This window comes from Spea bombifrons, chromosome 4 (assembly GCF_027358695.1).
Source record: "Spea bombifrons isolate aSpeBom1 chromosome 4, aSpeBom1.2.pri, whole genome shotgun sequence".
NCBI classification, from domain to species: Eukaryota; Metazoa; Chordata; class Amphibia; order Anura; family Pelobatidae; genus Spea; species Spea bombifrons.
Window position 1 is genome coordinate 84,903,916 of NC_071090.1, and position 22,728 is coordinate 84,926,643.

Here is a 22,728-nt window from a genome sequence, read left to right on the forward strand (position 1 = left end):
TAATTAGGTCTACCAAAAGCCACAAGTGCATGAAGTTCCTTTGTAAAGACCTTATCATCGCTATTGCTACATTCAGTGCCCTGTATGCATTTGCCCGGTTTTCCCCACCACCAGCTCTCTGCATTTCGGTGGTGCACATACAGCCAGCACCAAACAGCCCCAGCTTACGTGATATTTCCAGGGGATCTTTCCTGCCATTGACTGGCTGCTTTAAGCAGACACAAAGTTTGTGAATACCAAAGCAAGGGATTGGCTGCAGATTCTTCTAAAGATGTAATTTTTTTTCTCCTTGCATGAATATTAAAGTAGTCAAAGTACTTTAACATACATTTTTGTTGGCAAGACCATAAGGGACATAAGACTGTCCCTTTAAGCAATGATGTTAAATATCTGATATTAAGGGATAAATGGCTCATTTATCAAAGCTCATAGGGCTGCATGGACCATATTTGTATCCAATAAGTTCCTGAACAAAGGATCCTTTGCATTTCCAAACTCCAAAGTCTGATAAGGCAATATTACAAACATATTTAGCAGAATTAATCAAATATGCAAAACTAGCCTACAGTTTGGTACTCTTGATTTGTAAGGATTTTTAGGCACACTTTAAATATTGCATCTTTATATCATGTTCAAAGTGCAGTTTGGGTCACATCAGTTATGGCAGCTATAATCATACTTCCAGGGGACTACTCATTTTGCTTTCTAATTTGCTCGTTCTCTCTCAATTGCTTTTCTGCATGTAAGCAAAATTGTATTTCCCAATTTTCAAGTAGTGTAGCTTTTAAGAAGTTGTTAATTTCTAGATGTAAGTTGGTACATAACCAGGGGCAGGCAGAGATAGCCTACTGCTAAAAATACCCAGTAGGTAAATGTTGTATTTTTGGCATCCGCCCAGGGAAGCCCCACCACGTTGCAAGGAAAATGCAAAGTGGAGCTAAATATTTGATTTGGTGTGGGCACCGAGGATGCCGCCTTAGGTCAGACCTAGGACATCACTATTCATAAATACATCGCTACTGTGATTTATATAGTCCTTGCAGACACCAGCATACTGTTTATGTATATTTTACCGACCCCTGTAGCGGTTTAAAAAGAAAAAAAAAAGTTGAGTGGTTACTATAAACAAAAATGTTTTAAAGCCACTTAACTGCAGTGGTATTGCACACTGAGAGTCAAACATACGAAAAACCCAAGAAGTAGCAAGACACCAGTTGCCTTCAGGTGCATTTACAATGCGCATATTCAGTCCTTTAACTTGTCTTAACAAGTCAGGAGTAGCTAAACTGTATCGCAGGCCATATGTAAAATACAGATTTTACAAGACTGGGAACCTAAGCTACCGGTTTGCATATTTTTCCAAGAAGGCCATGAAATTAGTTAGCAAATGTGCATCTTGAGCAAGCCCTACAAGAACAAAAAAAAAGGGGAAAAAAACTGATCATTCACAGTCTGTCAATCAGGAAAGTGACTAGTATTAAGGCACGGTAATTTGTTTGTATAGGTGTGGACATATTGAAAGCAGTTAATATCGTACACCTGGTTAACAATTAGAGGCCATGGCACAACGGACTTATACACTCTTATTAAATTATCCAAAAGCAATCAATGAGGTCAGTGGTTTTAGTCTGTATAGCATAGCTGTTTGTATGTTGTAAAGGTAAGTACGTCTACCATAGAAGAGTTCTTTTTACATTGCGACTCACATCTACAGGAAACACAGTTCTGTATGAAAATAAATCCTTAACTTTTTTTTTCAATGAATAAGCATAACTGTTTTCAAAAGGAGCTGAAAATGTTTAAGATTATAAAAATTAAGGCAATGCCAAGTAACCACAAAAAAGGTGAAATGTGGTTTAAACTACTCAGGATATCTCATTGAGCATCTTGCATTTTAATTTACAAGGCACCAATTACTGGCTTGTATATGTTAGTCATACAAACAACAATAAAACATTCCCAGAAAGAAAGAAAATTAAGAGGACATAAAACGGTTTAATAAAAAGTGCAGGAATTCTCTGCGTCCAAGTAACGCGTCAGGTTGAACCGACATATTCTGTGCTGCGCGATCTTCTTGGTTTCTTTCATTTCCTCGAAAAAATGGGGAGCAGTCTGTACTCTGCCCAAATTTAGGATCACAGCTTGTCAGAACGAAAACTGTCCTCTATGGAAGGGTCAGACAGAACCATGTCTGGGTCACTCAACATGCTCAGCCCATCCAAACTCAGAGGTCCAATTTTCAGATCTTCATCCAAAGGAAATGCATTGTCTGCATCAAATCCCATCTCCGAAACTCCAGCCACGGCATTGCTAATATCCCTTGATAAGCTGTTACTTGTATCATCTGAAAGAAAAACATATAATTTTAAGGTAACCTACTACCTGCTGGATGTTAAGCCCCAGTTGTATTCATCCATATAATTGATCTGGTTAATGAAAATCCATCTTAAAATAATTCAAAAAGGTCACATTCAGAATAATATATATATTTAATATTCTGAATGTCACCTTATATACACACACACACACACTGTACTTGCCCGATTAATATTAATTTAGGAAAAAAAGAAAAAGCCTGAATATAAGACTATCCTATAGGAAAAAGGTTTTACTAGTAAATACTAATTCACATGTAAACTATTTTTTCATACAAACTATCTAGATCTGACAATATTTAGGTACACATCAATGTTATATGAAACTTTATTTTCAGTCTGTTTCATTACAAAGCACGTGATCAGCTGCCATCAGTATTTGAAGCAGGGAACTTTTAAAACAGAACAAATCCGTACTTAAATGTAAAAACACAACTGTTGTCAGGACAGACCTGTTAAGATTATATTTGGTACACTTCCCCCACAGTTGGAATATAACAGGTTCGCACGCAGCTGAAACTGATCCTGGAGATTTCCATGACTGCCTCCTAGCCCCATCATTGCAGCCTGAGAGTACTGCAGGTTCATACTTGGGTCAAACAATGCATTGCTGTTGGGAAGGGAACTGCTGGCGTTTCCAAACATGTCATACTGGTCTTGCTGCAACAGATAAAGAAAGCTTATAAATCCATGACACTGACATGGAGTACTAAATAGGATCTGGACAATAAACATTTAGAAACAAAAAGTCTCGAGTTGCACCACGTCAGCCATAGAAAAAAACATTTGGTGAAGATAATAGCTTTATTGGTATAATAGATTGCAAGCTCTCTCTCTTCACAATCTCGGCATCTCCAAACGGATACCTTTTGCTTATTACAATGGATAATAATAATAATAATGGTTTTTTAAAAAAAAAAATAAAAGGTTGTAGTCACGTCCCAGATTATTCTTCATCTTATCTCTTACACCTATTTGTAACATGTAAAAGGACAGGAAGTGTGTTATAGCTTTCAGCTTGGGACGACAGTAAGATTCAAAAGCAATTTTCACTATTAACGGATCATAGGAAGTGAAGTTCGCTTTACATGAAATACCCTGACCGTAGCACTGGTGTATGTTTAAGCAGAAACACCTAATCAGATAACATAAAATGGTACATTAAAAGAACAAAATATGGCATGTGGTTTACAGTGCTGGAATTATCCTTTATCTCAGATAATGGCCATTCCGTTTTAACATTGTGCGACATGGAAAAAAAATGTTTAAAGCAAACAAATAGGCCGATGAATGTTATTACCTCATCACTAACCTGATGCCACATATGCCTGCCCTGTCTTGTAGGCTGCTGCTGATCAAAGAAAGAGTCTCCAAAGAAGCCACTTAAAGAGTTCTGTAGAAGGAAGTGATAAGAATGAAGTCACAGAGTACCATATAAAAATCACGCATACTGATGTAGTCTGCAAAAAGTTCAATAACTGGTTAAAAAAAAAAAAAAAACAGGCTGACACAATGTATATAAAAGACTCTTAATGGAAATGTTATTCATTTTAGTAGGTATTATAATTAGCTCTAATAGTTAAAAAATAAAGATAAAAATTGCAGAGCAGGCTGGCTAGGGAATTGTACTCACATTAGCCAAGTTCAGATCCAGTGGAGGACAGGGCACTGGTGAAGGCGGCTGGAAGTTTTGGGACTCGGGAGATTCATGGATTTGTTGATGTGTATGAAGAACCGAATGTGGAGAATGGTCTTGATATAAAGGATACGGAGGAGGCGGCTCCATAGGAGGCAGAGAATGAGGACTCCTGTCCATATTAACGCCCTGCTAAAACACATGGGAAAGCAATCATTAGTTTGCTTAGAAGTGATTTCTACTCAATAAGGCTCTCAAAAATGTACAATGTCTTATGAACATTCAATCCATTCAAATAAGATGTAAATACTTCCTTCCTATGATGATGCACAGATACTCAAATACAGACAGGATACCATCACAGTTTGCTACCTGAATTGTACCAACCACAGGCTGCACTTTTCTCTAATTAACTCCCTACAATTTTGGATGCGACTTATAACCTGTGGTTAGAGTTTCATGATGGTTAATGGATGTCACTGTGGAGCAGAAGAAGGGCCTTACCTTTGTTAAAGCCAAATAGGTTACTGTGTGGACGGGCACATAACTTTATCAGACAGTGAAGAAAAAGCAAACTTAAAATGCAGGGCACGTCAGCATTCAGGCCAGTGGATTCAGAAATAGATAGCCCCATTGCACAGAGATGCAATATGAGAAGGAGCAGTGCTATGGCCCTTAATCAGAGGAACCAATTGCTTAGAACAGCATGGTGTTAACAATAATGGGGTAAACATGAGAAACAATGCAGTACATTCTATAATCATTTATTTTTCAGTAAAATGCGAGGCTTTAATAAAGAGCCTAAATGTATTGGTCTGTGATCCTACAATTTTGGCTTCTCTCGCCTCTTACACAGTAATCTCTGCTTATGAGCGGCCATCTTGTGGGAGCTGAGATACTTCTACACTAAACATTAGTTTAAACATTTTCCTTTAATGTCCCATTGAACTATGAATTGGTAAAGTGTCAGTTACCATCAGGGCCAAGATAAGATTGTAAACCGACCCCTGCTTGCTGAAGTTACCATTCGTTCATAAAACATCATTAAGTTGGTCAACTGTTGACTCGGCTGAGTAAACACAGCGTGGCTCTGAATCCATTACACAGGCAGATGCAACACGGTATCCCTCATTATTGCCAGGAGTAAACTTGTTTCTTTTCTGGGGACATAAGATCATCCCAAACATACATTTTTTTCCCCCAGAAGTTACCTGTGGATTTGAAGTCATGTTCAAGGGGCTTGTAGGTGAAAACTGTCCACTAATGCTTCGGTTAGACTCGCTGCTTGGCGTAAGGGTCAAAGGGCTAACAGGAGTGTGTCTGCGCCTTGGGGAACTTCCAAGAGCAGCAGTGGGGAGAGAAGGGTTGCTGAGGGAGGACAGCCGCAGAGACGGGTGAAGAGAAGGATTGTTGCAACCTAATGGAGGCCCATGGTTGTTTACAGGAGAAGCAAGAGGGTTATTATTCAGTGTTGCTTGTATGGAAGGATTACTGCGGGTATTCTGCAAACCTATGAGGAAGGAAGAAGCACACAATGTCAGTGCATTCATTTTCCAGATCACCCCTGGCCAATAGGAGCGATCTGATCATTATGGCAGCCCCTGGATGACCCTGCCCTAGAAAGAGAGAGGGGTCATCTAGGGTAATAATGATCCCCCCCAAATTATTAATAAAAAAAAACAATTATTACCTGATCACTTGTCAGTGACATTTTAAGTCACTGATTATTGATCGGTCTCCCTGATCAATACAAGTGGCCTAAACCTGTCACAAGTAATCTGATAAAAAAAAATATTTTAAAAAAAGCTTACAAATTGAAACGTGCATGTTACAGTTTTGACTCCACAATATCTGGGAAACATTATATCTATGCATGTGGGGTATTGTTGTACTCGGGGGGGGGGGTGTTTACTTAAATCAAGATCTACCATATCTACCTGATTATAAGACGACCCCCCAAAATCAAAATATTAATTTAGGAAAAAAACAAAAAGCCTGAATATAAGACTACCCTATAGGAAAAAAGTTTTACTAGTAAATATTAATTCATATAAACTAATTTTCATATTTAATAAAAGCTATGATTGAGAAAAATATATTTTTTATTTCCTTTTATTTGCCAACCTGCCCCCCCCCCAGTTATGCACATCTGCCCCCAGGCTTGCCACTCTGCCCCCAGAAATGCCTTATACCCCCCTATTTGCCACTCTGCCCCATGATGTGCCTTTTAACCCTCTATATGCCACTCTGCCTCCAGAAGTGTCTTATACCCTCCTATATGCCACTGTGCCCCATGATATGCCTTTTAACCCCCTATATGCCCCTCTACCCCATGATATGCCTTATACCCCTATATGACACTCGGGCATATAGGGGGTTAAAAGGCATATCAGAAATGTCTTATACCCTCCTATATGCCACTGTGCCCCATGATATGCCTTTTAACCCCCTATATGCCCCTCTGCCCCATGATATGCCTTATACCCCTATATGCCACTCTGGCATATAGGGGGTTAAAAGGCATTTCATGGGGCTGAGTGGCATATAGGGAGTTAAAATGCATTTCTGGAGATATATATATACTGCTAACAGCAATCACACTCCTATCAAGCCAAGGCAGCCAGTACATGCTGGAACCTGGGGATGTTAGAAGTGTGATTACAGCCTCCCTATGCCATGCTACCACCACCACCCCCCTTACACATCCATGCTATCACACACACACACACTCATTCACAAACATTTAAATCCTCATTCATTCCATTAATCACACATACACACACACGCTCAAACCCCCCACCCCCTTACCTGAACTGCAGATCTCCCACTAGCAGACTTCTGCAGGGGCCCGGCTGTGCGAGCAACTTCTCTGGCCCCGCCCCCAGAGGAAGGAGGGGGGAGGTAGCGTTATGTGAGGACTCTGCTAGCTTCCTGTTTCCTGCTGCTAATAGCAGACACGCTGCTCGCAATCAAAGCCCGGTAAGCAGCACGGCCGAAGCAAAATGAGGTCTGATTAGAAGACGACCTCGATTATAAGACGAGGGGTATTTTTCAGAGCATTTGCTCTGGAAAAAAACTCGTCTTATAATCGAGCAAATACGGTATTTTGTCTTCTGAGTTCACACATCAACTCAGAAAAGGAAACATGGTGAAACTGCAAAGTGGATGTGAAAAATTGCATTTTGAAAAAAAACCGTAATGCGCATGTTCCAATTTTGAACCCGCACTGCTAAAGAGACATACCCTACCCATGTATGTGGGGTATTCCTGTACTCGGGGGTATTTCTTAATACTAATCACAAGTTGTTTCAGTAATTTCATGTACCCAAGGGGGAAAAAAATACTGAAATATGTGTGTGTTTGGATTAAAAATTTTTACTGCAATGTTTAGGACAGACTGGCACTAAAATGGTTAAATCAAAAGTGTTAAAATGCCCCAAGTAAAATACTTTGGGATGTCATATATACTTTTGTTCAGCAGTTTTTCTGTTTCTGGCCACTATTGGGGCGCAACTCCCAGCATACCACATTTTAAAAAAAAATCTTGTTTAGAAACGTCATTTTTAACTCTGTAAGTACCAAAATAAATAAAAATACCAGGCATATGTGGTGTTTCCAAAAACAGGACAAATACCTAAATACACTTTTGGAGTGTTTTCCCCATTTGCACTGGTTATATATAATTTTTTTTTTAAGTTTTGTTTTTTTTTTTCATACTAAATGATGGCTTATATATAATATCTTTCAAAAGAAAGCCCTACTTTAGTACAACATGGTAAAAGAAACCCCCGGTCCTGAAGGGGTTAATTAAAACTGCCTGTAGCTTTAACTTTTCTATTTCTTTGTCAATGTAATGCAGAGTTTAAAAGTAAGCAGTCATTTTACTGCAGTCAGGCTTGGCTCCACGGAAAAAGGTAGCAGAACCTACATAACTAATTGGCTCTACTTCCCCCAATGCACTGCTTCTGACCCATCTTTTTGAGGATGCCAGAACTAATGCTTTCCACCATGTTAACCCCTTCACGACAGAGCCCGTACTTGTACGGGCTCACAATGCATTGTCATTAATGGGTTTAAGGACATCCCGTTGTCCTTAAGGGGTTAAACAGGGTGTGGGAATAATCATGCAAACCTTAAAGGAAGTTAAGAGGACTGCTCCCATCACTCTGTACAATAGATGAGTTATACATATTGCCTATTTAAATCCTTTTTTATATGTTAAATTGGCATTTTGAACTGTAAAACATTAAGTTTTAAGGATTTCTCCAAATATTAAATTACACTGTAAAAAATGGTTACATTTGTAACGTATTCACGGTTATGCCTGCCAACAGCCAGTTTAATGAATATGAAATTTATGTACCCGTTTTTAAACTTCAGAATGCAGTATTGCAGCGCAGCATGAAGGCACTATATGGAAACAACATTTAATCTCTTTCACCAATGTTTTAAAGTGAAAACGATGCAAAAGTAGAATATATTTTTCCATAACTTTTTAAGATGATAGGAATAAGAAACGCCTGTTTTCCCAAGAGACAAACCCCTATTCAAAGCCACATAATGCCAGCATTATCAGAGCGGCTTGGTCAAACTCAAACGCTTGCATTTTGAAGTAAGGGAGTGGGCTGCCGGGCACAAAGATCCTTTTCAAAGTGGAAAACTTTCCAGGGTGTTTTTTTTTTTTTTACATTTTTACTATCATTATTATTTCTGGCTTACCACTTATCCTGCTTAAAGCCAGTGCTACAAGTATAATTTTTTATATATCAAAAAAAGCAACATTGGAAGTAAGGTTAAGGTAAATGCCCTCAGAATTTTTAGACTAAGCTACAGACCAGAGCACAGAATGTAATTCCTTCTTTTCGCTTTAACACCAAAAAGAAAATCAAAAAATTACATTTGAAAACTACAGTGCTGCAATCCAATGTGGTATTTTTCTGTATACTGAAGCATTGCAAAGAAACAAACAAAAAAAACATGTAGAAAGATTATACTCATTTCTGTTTTTATAGTAATATGGATGCTGTGAACTGAAATCACAGTAAGTTAACACAAAAATGTATTTGTTATTGGCCTTGACTGGACAGCATTAAAATTTGCCAGTCATTACATACAATTCAATAGTAATAAATACATTTTTATGAAAGTTAAATTATTTTATGCAGAACTTTATGTATTCTCTTCAAGAATGTTCATTATACTAAATATACAATTTGTTAACCAAGACCGTAAGGCCTACTATTGTTTTAAACAACTTCATGCAAGTGTGATTCTTTTTTTATGCAGTTTTTATGTAATTATAACAAAAGACAAAAGCAAAATCAGACTATGATGTACACTGTGAATACACTGCACTGACCTGGAGATCCGCTAATGCCCAAATGAGTCATGGCTGCTGGGAGCCCACTTGTACTGTTCTCCACACTCATGTTGGCATACGAATCATCTGGATCCAAAGGGGTTGGCAGAGGTGATGGGAAATGCAAGTTTGTAAGGTCTGGCAGTGATCCACCTGTATTTGGATTCCCCTGGAAATGTGAGAGGGTCGCATTCTGGTCAGATGATGGGAAAACTCTAAAATTAAATTAAAAACGCAAATAATCAGTGCCAAGATTCAATTTGCATAAACACACTTCCAATATTTTTAGCGCATGCCAACATATCCTGCAGGTCAATACAGTGGTATAGAAAATATGGTTTAAATATGCTTGTGTTAAAAACTTCAAGTTAAACATTTACATCCAAGATAAAACCCAAATGGAATAAAATCCCTCTAGCATCTGTCTATGTTTTTTTTATTGTTCTGAAAGCTCCTCATGAACCCTTAGTGTATACTTGATTGGAATCCTACCAACACGAGAATGTGAATTTGCAGAAACATGATAAATATGATGTAAAACATCAACGTAAGAGACCGAGGGATTTCAGCAGAAAATAAATTGGGCTCCGTACATGCAAGAAAATAAATTTATACAGTAGTGTCACACTTATTTTGGAAACTTCACTCAAAAGGAGAATGCATTTTTTTTAAAATGCATAAGATGTAAGAAAAAAATGCCTAGCTCGATTCAGGGATCTTGCCACCAGGGCATTTTCTTTCCCTTTTGTGTTACATTTTATGCATTAAAAAAAATTGAAAGGAGGCAATCAACAAAATGTACTCTTCTGTTTGTCCTTTAAGATATTTCTTTTATGTAAGGAATGTAATAGAAAACTAGAAGAACTACATACTTGATGCCTGGAACTTCACAGGACCTTGGGCGAGATGTCAGAGACTGGACCTATAGAGAAATGGGGTGGTAGACATTAAAAATATAAAAAAGCTGAAACTGACATTTAAGATTATTTTAAAGTGGAACACCCACCCTATTTGTAATTACTAGTATAAGGTTAAAAATGCATAAAAAATATTATAGTTAAATACTAATAGGTCTAGTTCTGGCATAATATATTTTCAAACCTCTGCATATTAGCCATTTGTATGTGGTCCAACTGTTACCTTAATCTATCGGACAAACACTCAGCCTTTAAAGGTCTTTAAATAATACAGTCTTGTTTAAATAATATATAGAGCAGTCCCACATGGGCTGAGGAAACAGTCGTATGAACAAAATATCAGGACTAAATTACATTTAAGAACTATACACACGCAATGAATTGTAATAACAGATATATTTAACAAGGGCTTTAGTATTAAATGAAATCCAGACACATTAGTTTTTTATTTGTTGTATTACTGGAAAGTGGAAGCATTTAGGAAGAGCAGCAACAAGACCCCGTACAGTCACAGAGGGGGTCACAGAGTGCGGAGGAGCATGGTGTGTAAAAGTCGCCAACACTACACTAATTCCATAGATTAAGAGTTCCAAACTTCCACCGGCATTCATATCAGCACAAAAACTGTGTGGTGGGATCTTCACAGAATTGGTTTCCATGGCCAAGCAGTCATCTCACAATGGCAAGCATCAGATCGAGTGCTGTAAAGCATCCCGCCACTGGACTCTGGAGCAGTGGACATGTGTTCTGTGGCGTGACGGATGACACTTCTCTGTTTGGCAGTCTGATGGGTGAGTTTGGGATTGGCAGATGCCAGGAGAACGTTACCTGTCTGACTGCATTGTGCCAACTTTAAAGTTTGGTGGAGGAGGGATAAAGGTTTGGGGCTGTTTCTTAGGGGTTGGGTTAGACCCCTTACTTCCTGTGAAGGGAAATCTTAATGCTTCAGCAAACTAAGACATTTTGGACAATTCTATACTCTTCCAACTTTGTGGGAACAGCTTGGGGAAAGCAATTTTTTATTCCAGCATGACTGTACTCCAGCGCACAAAGCAAGGTCCATAACGACATGGTTGGTTTTGTTTTGTGTGAAAGAACTTGACTGGCTGAACAACCCCAACAAACATGTTTGGGATGAACTGGAATGGAGATTGTGAGCCAGGCCTTCTAGTCCGACATCAGCGCCTGACCTCACAAATGCTGTACTGTCCATTTATTTAGAAAGCAATGTCATAAAAGTTCCTGTTAGTAAAATGGTCAGGTGCCCCAATACTTTTATCTATATAGTGTGTGTTATATATATTATATACAAGTATAAATTCAAACTATCAGGAACCCAGAGGAGTCACGTGAAGTCACATCACATAACACTGCTCTGTTTCCCTGGGGGCGTGGCCAGAGAAGTTGTTCGAGAGGAAGCAGCAGGGCCCCTACAGTAGTCTGCGAGTGAGAGATCTACAGTTCAGGTAAGGGGGTGGGGAGGGTGTATGAGCAAGTATGTGTTATTAAGGGAATGAATGAGTATCTGTAAATGAATAAGTATATGATTGTGTGTGGGGGGGGTGGCACGGCATAGGGAGCCTGTAATCACACTCATATCATGCCCAGGTTATAGCATGTGCTGGCTGCCCGGGCATGATAGGAGTGTGATTGCTGTTAATCATGTATAATATTGTTATTGATTTTTTTTTTTTGGTGTGAACCATTTTTATTAAAAGTAACACACCAAAATTGGACAAAAATGCAATCACTATACATATAATTAACAGCAATCACACTCCCATCGTGCCCAGGCATACCTAAATTCCAGCATGTACTGGCTGACTTTGCATGATAGGAGTGTGATTGCTGCTAACAATCATATAAGTAAAATTGTTATTGAAATCACAGCAGTGTGATTGCTGTTAAATATATTATTAATATATATATTAATAGTTATTGTATTTTTTGTCCCATTTTGGTGTGTTACTTACTTTTAATAAAAGAGTGGTTAGTTTTTTTTAAGGAGGGGGGTAATTTTTGGTTTAGTTTCGGTTTCGGCCAAGTGAATCCTGAATTTTCAGTTTTGGTCCAGAATTTTAATTTCGGTGCATCCCTTACATTTAATTCAACCTATGTAATCATACACATTTTTAGGACAAAATTGCTACAATATTAAAGAGGCAACAATTATACCAGAACATAAAAAGGTTGTAAATGCTTAAACTGACAGAAACCCAAAACCTTTTAGGTTTCCATAGATTATTGGTAATTATTATTTACAGCAGCTTAAAGATGATTAGATCTTCAAATACACCCTAATGTGTCAATGATTTACAACATGCCATAAAATGATACTGCACCTTTTTGGCTTCCCATAGTTGTTTGGGCAGTGGCTTGGTAACATTCATAAAATTCTCCTCCGGCACAACATTAGGGAAATTAAAAACTGAAAGAGTAATGTCATGTTTTAGGCATAGGAACTAAAACCTGGAAACTTTAATCAATCTAAAAAGGTTACACATGCATGTTTCATGGTAGGACAACCTGCATTTGCCCATAAGATACCTATTGGCCTATGTTCACATGGGATGATCCAGACACCGATACAAACAAGGTGAGCGGTGTACAATTTGGAACTTTAGAAATAATGTTCAAGAAACAGTGAGCCCCCATTTTACAGGACTAAAGTACATTTTACTGTTTGAGCACATTAATTCTAGCTTATAGGTCATCATAATATTTTTGTTTCATACAGCAAAAAATATCAGTGTTTAAAAGTCTTTAAATTGTATTCATCAATATTAATCGCCACAGAGGTTTACAGAGGAAAAACCGTGTGCCTAAGTACTTCCTTATTAACACAAGGGCTCCAGGACCAGGATATCATTCTGTTGACCCAGTTCCATGTAATTATAGCCAGTATTTGTGTTATTAAGGACCTCTACATGCTTACATGAGTTGAAATTACTTCCACATGTGATATTACAAGTTTGCTATTGTATAAAATACCATAATAATTTCATCGAGCCCGCACCCCCCCCCCCACCAGTCACTCATCAACTATATTTTTGTTTCCCTAACTCTCATAATCCAGTGTTGCACATGACTGGCTACACATTAGATAGAAGAACAAGCTCCTGGTAAAAATACACAAACATTCAACATGCAGATACAGTAAAAAATAAAAATAAAAACCTGTAAACATGCATATAACATACATGTGTTTAATGTGTTAAATGTATGTTAACAGTGTGAGTTATAATGCTTTAGTTCCAATACGCACACTATGCAAACACACTTTTGGCACATATCAAATTAAATGCACAAAAATAAGGGGGTTTTGACTAAGCCCTTTCAAAATGTTCATATGTAACGTGGTTGCTGAAATGTTTGTTATGCCTTTGTATATTTGTCTTTTTTTTTTTTAATAAAGGAGTAATGTAAGATGATAAGGTCACACAAAAGGACAGGCATGATGACTATACCTTCTCCAAAGCCGTCAACTTCACCATCCTGTAAACTTGCTGCAAACAGAAGAAATAAAAGAGTGTAGATTATTTCCTTTTACGTTGTATTTACCACTTATGATAGACAGAATAAACAAAAGCCAACTAGTTTTGCCTGCCAACTGCCTCCTGATGTGATATACACATAAAACTCATCGAGGCAGGCCAGAGGTCGTCTTTATACAGTTTTCCAATCTCATTTACCCATGCGGTTTGGTTCAGCCCTGTGCATGCCGTTGGCCTACTGGACCGATTAAGATGATGGTGAGGGAAGGGAGGATGCAGGAGTATCGCTATAAATTACTTAAATGTATAGTAAAGTCTAATACTCAGTTTGGATTGCTTGCATGTTTACCAGAGCAACCACTGTGTACAATGCATATTTAAAAGATCTATATTAATATCTCAAATTATATCCCCTATATAGAGAAGCTGAACACAGGGAGGCTATAGTTCAGCTGTGACAAGCTTAATGACTGATTTGATCAGATACATACTGACTGTGCACACTTTAAAGGGAAACCACCATGGAAACAACATTAAAGTGCACAATATAAATGCAAAGTAGAGTATGGGGGGAGGGGGTCCTTTTGTTTTCATCCTTTCTACTCCTGTTATATGACCAGCGCCTGCTTTATAGATAAGCGGCTCATCTATGCAGGTATACATACTATAGAGATAAAGCATTTAGACGTAGTCTTCCCATTGTTAACAGCAATGCAGTCATAGATTTGTATTCTTGTAGCCGGCACACTGCCATTCAAATGTTTGGGGACATTTAGCTGTTTTTGTGGAAACGAGGAAATGTGCAGCTGTGATAACAATTGTAAAAGGGTTTCCTAATGATCAATTAGCGTTTTACACTTAAACTTGGATTAGCGAACACTACGTGCCATCGTAACAGAGGAACGATGGCTGCTGATAAAGGGCCTATGTGCGTTTAAGAAGATACTCTATTAAAAATCAGCTGTTTCCAGGTACAAAAGTCAATTGACAACGTCTACACTGCATTTATAATGCATTTGATGTCATTTTAATGGATATCTTTTAAGTTTCTTTCAAAAACAAGGAAATTCCTAAGGGACCCCAAACTTTTGAATGGTAGTGTCATTGCTGCAAAATGGCATAGCACTTGCATAAGTAGTTGCCTTTGCTGTGGCTAATATCTCCATGTTCTCGTATGCACACAAAGTACCCTAATATAGGCAGTGAAGCTGTTTAAACCTCACAAATCTAAACATGTAGAGATATCCATATCTTCAGTTGCTTATCAAACACAAGAAAATACAAAAAAACACATAATAAAAAGCAGCATAATGCACCAACTTACATATTAATTTAGCCAAAATAATTCTGCAAATAAAATGTAATTTCTCGTTTTACAATGTTTTTTTCTGGTGACGGGCCAATCCCTACCCATGAGGCATTTAAGCTATGCTTTTTTTTTTATTACTATTAAACTCCAACTCTAACACGCTCCACTTAATAGTCTGCTATCCTTTCGACGTTACTTTATCAAGACGTTTCAGTCCATAGCAATAGAAGTTGAAAGCTCTCCGTTGACGATGAATGTGGTGGGCAGAGATTTAAATGAATCAATATGTCTGAGTAACCAAACCAGAACACTGATTTCATCTATACAGGAACGTATGCAGTAAATGCCAAGTTAAAAGAAAGGGTAGGACAGCATGCAAGACACAAACAACGGGAGGATAACATGCGGCAGTTTCCAAAAAAGTTATTTTTTCCCTCTTTTATAAAGCCAGTTAATATTTTTTTTTGCATTCGGCAGGGTTAATATCAACACTAAGTTTTAGATCCATAAACTGCCTTAAGATTTTCTTTTCTTTCACAGAATGTTAATACCTTAAATAATTATGTTATATTCTGGTGGGGGGGGGGATCAATACATAAACTACTTGACTAAAAGGCAGGGCCGGATTTTGCGTTTCTTTTCATCATCATTTAATCTGATGCCTTCTATTTAACTTGTTTTACAACACTAATCTATCTAATTTGTACATCATCTAGTCTGTATAGGAGTGTGTTCTGTGCATTTATTTCAACAGTAGCAAAGTGTTGAAACCTTTTATAACCTTAACAGTAGTGTTTTAACTATTTGCAATGCTTTTAGGCCTATTTATAAAATATGAAGAAGAAAAAAACAAGAAAACCCCACATCATATGATGGGACACATTGCTGGTGAGACTGGCAGCTTCTCTGTATCATTTCACGCTCCCTGCAGGCATGGCAGTTTTCTTACACTATTCCTTATTTACAGACCCCATGGACATCTTATGCTAGCATCATTAATCATATTGCAGAACAAGTCCCTCCGGATTTGTCATGTGCTGGGAAAAATCATGCATGCAATGTGTGATCTTTATATGCTTGCAAACATTTCTGGCCAGATGTTATAGGCAGTTTGGAATATATATGACTTCCAGACTTATTGACAGCTATTAATGTAATTAGGTATGGACAAGAAAATATTTTTTTTCCCCCGTTAGTGGTGGAGCGACACTTCACATCACACCTTATGATCATACCCTGTATTTAATTGTGAATTCTATTGTTGTGGCACTGCTAGAATATAGCAGTTTAGTTTTCAAATGGTATTCTTATTTATTTTACTTTTTCCCTCTTTTTTTTGTATTTTTATTGGGAATTTTTACACGTTAATCCACTATGTAGCACAGGTTTTCCTTTTCTTTTGTATTTGCTTTCTTTTTTTTTTTTTTTTTTTTTTAATTTTCAGTGCATACATCAATTTTTCCTACGGCTTAGATACAATTTAAAGTATTTATACTAAAATGTATTTATTCTAAAAAGGAATTTCATATTTGATTATTTAGAAATTGCCATATTGCTTACATTTTGATAGATATGAAAAAAGCATGCTATCATTATGATATAACATGATAATTGCCCAATTCAAATCTGGAGAAATTATAGTTTTATTTTCTAATACAACATAGATTGTAACCTATGGATCTTTTTGTGTTTGTAAGATTGCTATTGATTCACAGCTAGATTTATTTTTATAAAAATTAATTTTTATATAAAAGGTACATAAAATACAAAAGTAAAATTACTCTGTGGAGTTGGATAATGGGAAAATGTATTTTGCAAAACAAAGGCCCAATACCTTATCTAGAATGCAACTAGAACTGGAAACCGTTTGAACATGTATAACCCTGCAAGTGCAGAATGCTGAGTGAACACTAGAGGGGGGAGAGTACAGGGAGACTTTTCTACTATTGTGTGTGGCTCTTACAATGAAACTTCTTTTAATGATCATTACAAACACTCTTCCCTCTGCACTATTATGTAATTGTGTTAATAGATCAAAATAACAAATCCTCTTGAATTAAAAATGCAGTACGCTGGAGTAGATTATGTTTATCTTTTCATTTTCAATGAATAGGATAGTCAAATAAAGTCAGCGTAGCAAATGTATGTACAGTGGGAAGAAAAAAGTAAGTGAAGCCTTTGGAATTAACAGCATTTAAGTATAAAGTTGTCTGAAAATATGATATGATCTTCAATAACAAACAAAACATACAATAATGAACAAACAAATCTAATAACTAATAACACACAAATCATATTGTTATCCACATTGAATACATCATTCAAACATTCACAGTGTGGGTTGGATAAAGTACATGAACCCTTAGGATAATCATGTAAACCAAAAGTTAATTGGACTCAGGAGTTAGCAAATCTGGAGTCCAATCAATGAAATTGGTTACTTTTTTATTTATTTTTTTAGGGCAAGCAGGGCTTTCTTTAGATACCGTTATTTTTATCATATCAACTAATATACTATAAAAAAAAAGATAAAATATGGTATTTTTTCTGCAAGTTATTGGGCAATAATTACAAGCAGCGCTTTGCTATTTCAAAACCATGTTTTCCCGAAATGCAATTTACCTCATAAAACCATATATTTTTTTAAATTAGACACCCAAGGGTATTTCAGATGCTGGTATTTTAACCCTTTCCATGCACCAATTCTACCATCAGCCTTTGTCAGTAACAGTGTTACTGACAATGTTTCAATGTTTTTTTTCCCACACACATTGTACTTCAGGTGTGAATTTACTGCTCCTGGTATCCATCACTGTCAAACAACACCAATATGTGTTCAGTAACATCTCCTGAGTACAGTGATACCCCCATGCATGGGCTTGTTGGGTGGTTATTTGGGAGGTAAAAGGCCACCTTTGTGAGGTGTGCTTTTTGGCATTTGGTCAGTCTGTGCCCATGTCCCACTTGCGAGGCTTCCGTGGATCCTGCAAAGCCGCTGATCGCAGCGAAAACGCCACGATTGTGGCATTGCAGCTATTAAACAACAGCCCGTACAGGTTTTGTTGTGAAGGGGTTAAATAAAAATGAATTTGTAAGACTCTCCGGATTGATAGTACCGGTCTATCTCAGATTCCCATTCTTATCAGAATCTTCTTCCACCAATGAATCTGTAGGACTCTCCAGATAGATAGTCCCAGGACTATCTCAGATTCCCATTCTTATCAGACTCTTCTTCCACCCATTTGCGGTCATGTAGGGAGGAGAGTGTGCAGCCCAGGCACTTTACAACACTCCTAATGAACTGGGCCATAAAACCCCTGCCTAACTTTTTAAGATCGTGGCCGCCCCATTATTACAAGCGTACATGTACAAAACACCCCCTATCTACCCGATAGCTAGGTTACCTATTCTTCCTTCTCAGGCCTTGTGTAACCCCCTCCTGACAAGTTTTATATCATACCGGTGAGGGGGGGGGGCACATTGTCAGCACACAGAATATCTTCACGTTATTATTCTGTTATGGAAACTTAACCATATTTCTCAAACAATAACTCTGAAGATGCTAGGTGCTACATCCCCTGTGTGACCCTTAGTGGCTGGTCCCCTGTAGGACTTTTTGGCACCTAAAAGAAGACATTTGGCATCCTTTGAAGATGCTGTACTTGGATGTTCTTCATGTTCAACTTTATGGTGGGGTCTGGCCAGGATTCCAGATAGCATTTATGGCAGGGTGTGGCCTAATAAAAACTATATTTTCTCTTCTTCATGCAAGATGCCTTGTTAACCCTTAAACACAGCCATTTACATGCCAAAAGACATGAAAGATTATCAACGATTGTATATAATTAGCTTAAGCACACTGTTTGTCTATACCAACGACTTAGATGTAGACCACATGTTATAAACAATTAATGCAAAAAAAAAAAAAAAAAAAAAATCATTTACTTTTTCTTGCCACTGTATGTATGGCTCCCACCTAGGTTAAGATGGCAGTAGTTATAACAGATACAACTCATTGCAACTGTGCCAAGCAGTCATTTCACAGAACGTTAGGTGTACATAGACTGGTTACAATTAGAAAATACTTAGTCTTACTGTTCCTTTGTGGAGGTCTGGGAGCCCGCAGCATAGTCTGATTCCCTCCCATGAATGGGTCCTGGGACTTATTAGTTGAGGCACTTGTGTGAAGAGCGGAATCAGAATTTGTTCTGTGAAGAAAAGAACCGATTATCAAAAAGACATGCCTATTGCAAACAGAATGGCGTAAGGAATGGTCATACACAGTACAAAACAGAAGCAAAAGGGAGTCAAGTCATCCACTGCCAAAGCTTGTATAACCAAATACACTAAGCAAGCTTAGTTTGGGTTATGTTACATTTTTGTGATAATAAACTCTGCTTTCATAAGCTTTTTCTTTTCAGAAAACACAGTAATTAGCCTCTGATTCTGCTTAAGGTTTCCATGAATTCACATTGTGGCTACGTTGTAATGCACATATCGAAGGGCAGCCAGTTTCCCTTTCATTTCTATACATTCAATAATAACTAAGAAAAGGACAAACAAATGCACAACGCTTCCTTCCCCATGTGCACCTCTCCTCAAACCGTCCACGTTTGACTAGTCTCAATAAAAATGTTGGTTTTCTTTTTTGATGACAGAAAATACAGAGGTTTGGCTGTGGTCCCTAAGCTTTCCATGAAAAGGATCAGCCAGCAGGACCTTGGTCATAGTTTTGCTCGATTGTTATAATGTGAACAAAAAAATTTTCAGCGGCTAGAACCTTGGGAAAGCATCTCGCATGAAGCAGCATGGCTGAGGTCTTAACATTCGTAAACAAGCACAAAGCAACGAAAAAAATAAATCCATGCATTTGACAACGGAACTGCACCATGTGTAAGTCCCCCATTTGTATATGTGTGTCTTTGAAAAAGCCACTCAATGTCTGCAATTTACATTATTTTGATGGGCTCTTCAGATGCTCATAAAATAAAACTATAATTACATTTGTGCTGCAAATGACGAATAATTTCATCAAGGCCAGTTTACAGGTTATAATTATCACTTACTGTTACTAATGAAACCACAATATATGTAATGATGGCTTGTTAAACTCTAAATGAGTAGAAGACCAGCCGGAATAGAGGCTAAGGTTAGAATACTACTTTTAACATAAACGCATCACCAATATATTTGTCATTTCACACACTGTCATTTTTATTACCATAGGCATATTGTACTGGGCATCTGGAATATACAGTATATTCACATTGATTCAAAAACAGAGATAAAATTATCTTGATTTCTGGGTCATGTATCCTCCAACGCTGTATTCTATGGAGCCACAAAAAAAAAAACCCGGGCCCCTGCATGACTTACCGTGGGGGCATCAAAGCTCTTCCTACATACACACGCTAACATACATGCTAACGCACACAGTAATATACTAACATACTCACACACGCGCACACAGTAACATACTGTGAGTGTCTTAATATGGGGGTAAGTAACATGTTTACATACACGCCAACACTATCTTAAACACACACACACTCACTCACTCTCTGCCCTTCTACCTTTGTTGTCTTGCACTCCCTCCCAGTCCTCACACGCAGGGAGCGCGTCTCTCTGGCTCAGTGATATGCATGGCCTGGGTGGAGAGGTCATTCAAGCTTTTTTCAAGAACACCAAGGTAGCATCACAGAACTGTATAATGGCTCAAGAACCAAAGCCTTCTAACACCATGGTTTAAAGTGGAAGAACCCAGTGTTTATTACAGAGTAAAATTAAAAATGTACCACAACTATGAAGGTTAAAATCAATCACCTGTTCAGAGCAGACAATAGTCTGAATCCTGGCCGTTTTTCTTCACTCCATGGAACCTGCTGCCTTCAGAGACAGAAGTAAGGAGGGAGGGAAAGGGGGGGAAAAAGGAATAATGTTTGACATCAGTTGTAATCCCAATAAAAATGATTCACAGTGCGATGGTCTCATGATGCTAGATCTTCTGGTAAGAAATTGTACCAGCGAAGAGTTAATGAGGGGGGGGTGAAAAAGGGATTCAGAAGGAAGACTGGAATGGATGTGGCCAAAGTAAAAAAATCTTTAGTTGATTGGGAAGTCAAGAAAAGCGAGATGATGAAAGAAATTGTTTGAAGATCTTATAGTGCACTAGAAGGTGTTAATCAGATTCAACTTCACATTAGCTTCAGCAAAAGAATGGAAATCGGTTACAGATAAGATGTGCAAGCAAAGTATTTATTAAATTCTTATTAAATTAAGTGTAACCAAAATGTTTACTTACACCATTTAGAAAAAAAATTCTAACGTAATTAGCCAAAGTATTGTTCCACTGCTTGAAGCTGGCTAGACAGATTGTTTAAAGTTATCAGAGCTACTAAAAAGCACTGCCAGAAATAAATATTGTATTTAAAAAGATTTTTTAAAAAGCTATCTACTAGACTAGCTGTCACGTACAAAATAAGTAAACACAGAGGCTATACAGATGAATCTGTATATTATACGGACCACTAGAACAGTGAGTTGGGTATAGTTTACATTTAAATATATTTAGTGGGCAACAATATTTTGTATAGCGTTATAATTATTTAAAATGCAGAATTCTGGACTATTCCCTGGCTTATATACTATTCATCACAAAAAAACGTGTTTAAGAAGTAAAATGAAAATATATGGTATAATATTCTGTGACACTTCCTAAATGTAACACCCCATCAAAATACATTCCTACAGATCACTCCAGACACAAGGCTGATGTGTACGTATGAACACTGGAGTGTTGGGCACGAGTTGCTTTTGTTGGAAGAAGAAGAAGAAGAAGAAGAAAAAAAAAACTGTCCTGGTACACAGACTTTGTAGCTTTGATGACGTTATGGGAGCAGAGGTTTTCTTCGTTGTAGTTTTTTGTTTCTTTGGCAGAGAATCGGTTGCCAGTGGGAACAAGCGATTGGACGCTCTGGAGCGTGGGACAGAGCCACTTGTCCAGACCAGCTGCACTTATGACCTCTCTCACTGGAAATTATTTCATGAGGATAATTTACTTGCAAGGGACACTGGCTTGTACCAAATGGATCCATGAAAGGGTTAAGATCTATGGGCGCACCTCACTCCAAGGCTTCCCATGTAATGAATTTAGCCAAGACAAGAAAGTATGATGAGGAAATGAGAATATCTAGATCAAATCAATTATGGGGACAAAAAACAGACGCTTTCACATTGACAAAACTACCCCTCGGAAACATAATTAGGGGCCTGACTGTTCTTACAGGGGAGATTACCACCATGGGTTTACAAATGTGGGAAGAGGGTATTTTTTCATTCGGGAAGAGTTTAAAAGAGACAATTTTTCTTGGTGTTATGTTATGCGATGTGATTGGCGAGTGCTATTCCGCAGGAACTGATGACATAGTAAGACTGCAGATGACACACCCATGAACATCTTGACCTGGAGATGCAGTTGTCCTCACCGTTTCGTACATATGGCTTTACTTTACCGTCACTTATTCATTTTCACTCTCCCTACTGTAATAGCACTACAGAATATGCGGTGGTTCAAAAAATAAAATGTAATTAATAACAAGAATAATGGTGAGGTCCATTCAAGACGACCCCCAAAAAATA

At 37.7% G+C, this 22,728-nt stretch overlaps 1 protein-coding gene across 6 annotated transcripts in view; it reads right to left on the reverse strand.

Moving 5' to 3' along the window:
• Positions 1-289: 289 nt before the first annotated feature.
• The window catches only part of CRTC3 (CREB regulated transcription coactivator 3), a 51,623-nt gene continuing 29,184 nt past the window's right edge, over positions 290-22,728 (reverse strand). The window contains exons 5-15 of one of the 6 annotated variants that reach the window (XM_053461922.1): positions 20,914-20,976; positions 19,186-19,298; positions 13,755-13,793; positions 12,630-12,715; positions 10,243-10,292; positions 9,371-9,585; positions 5,223-5,521; positions 4,009-4,200; positions 3,688-3,768; positions 2,828-3,035; positions 290-2,344 (exon numbers count right to left, since the gene is read on the reverse strand). In XM_053461922.1, the coding sequence (XP_053317897.1) occupies positions 2,136-2,344; positions 2,828-3,035; positions 3,688-3,768; positions 4,009-4,200; positions 5,223-5,521; positions 9,371-9,585; positions 10,243-10,292; positions 12,630-12,715; positions 13,755-13,793; positions 19,186-19,298; positions 20,914-20,976 (1,555 nt within the window). In that variant the 3' untranslated portion in view covers positions 290-2,135. Of the gene's footprint in view, positions 2,345-2,827; positions 3,036-3,675; positions 3,769-4,008; positions 4,204-5,222; positions 5,522-9,370; positions 9,586-10,242; positions 10,293-12,629; positions 12,716-13,754; positions 13,794-19,185; positions 19,299-20,913; positions 20,977-22,728 lie in introns of all 6 variants that reach the window. The other 5 variants (XM_053461920.1, XM_053461921.1, XM_053461919.1 and 2 more) reach the window with 5 other exon arrangements.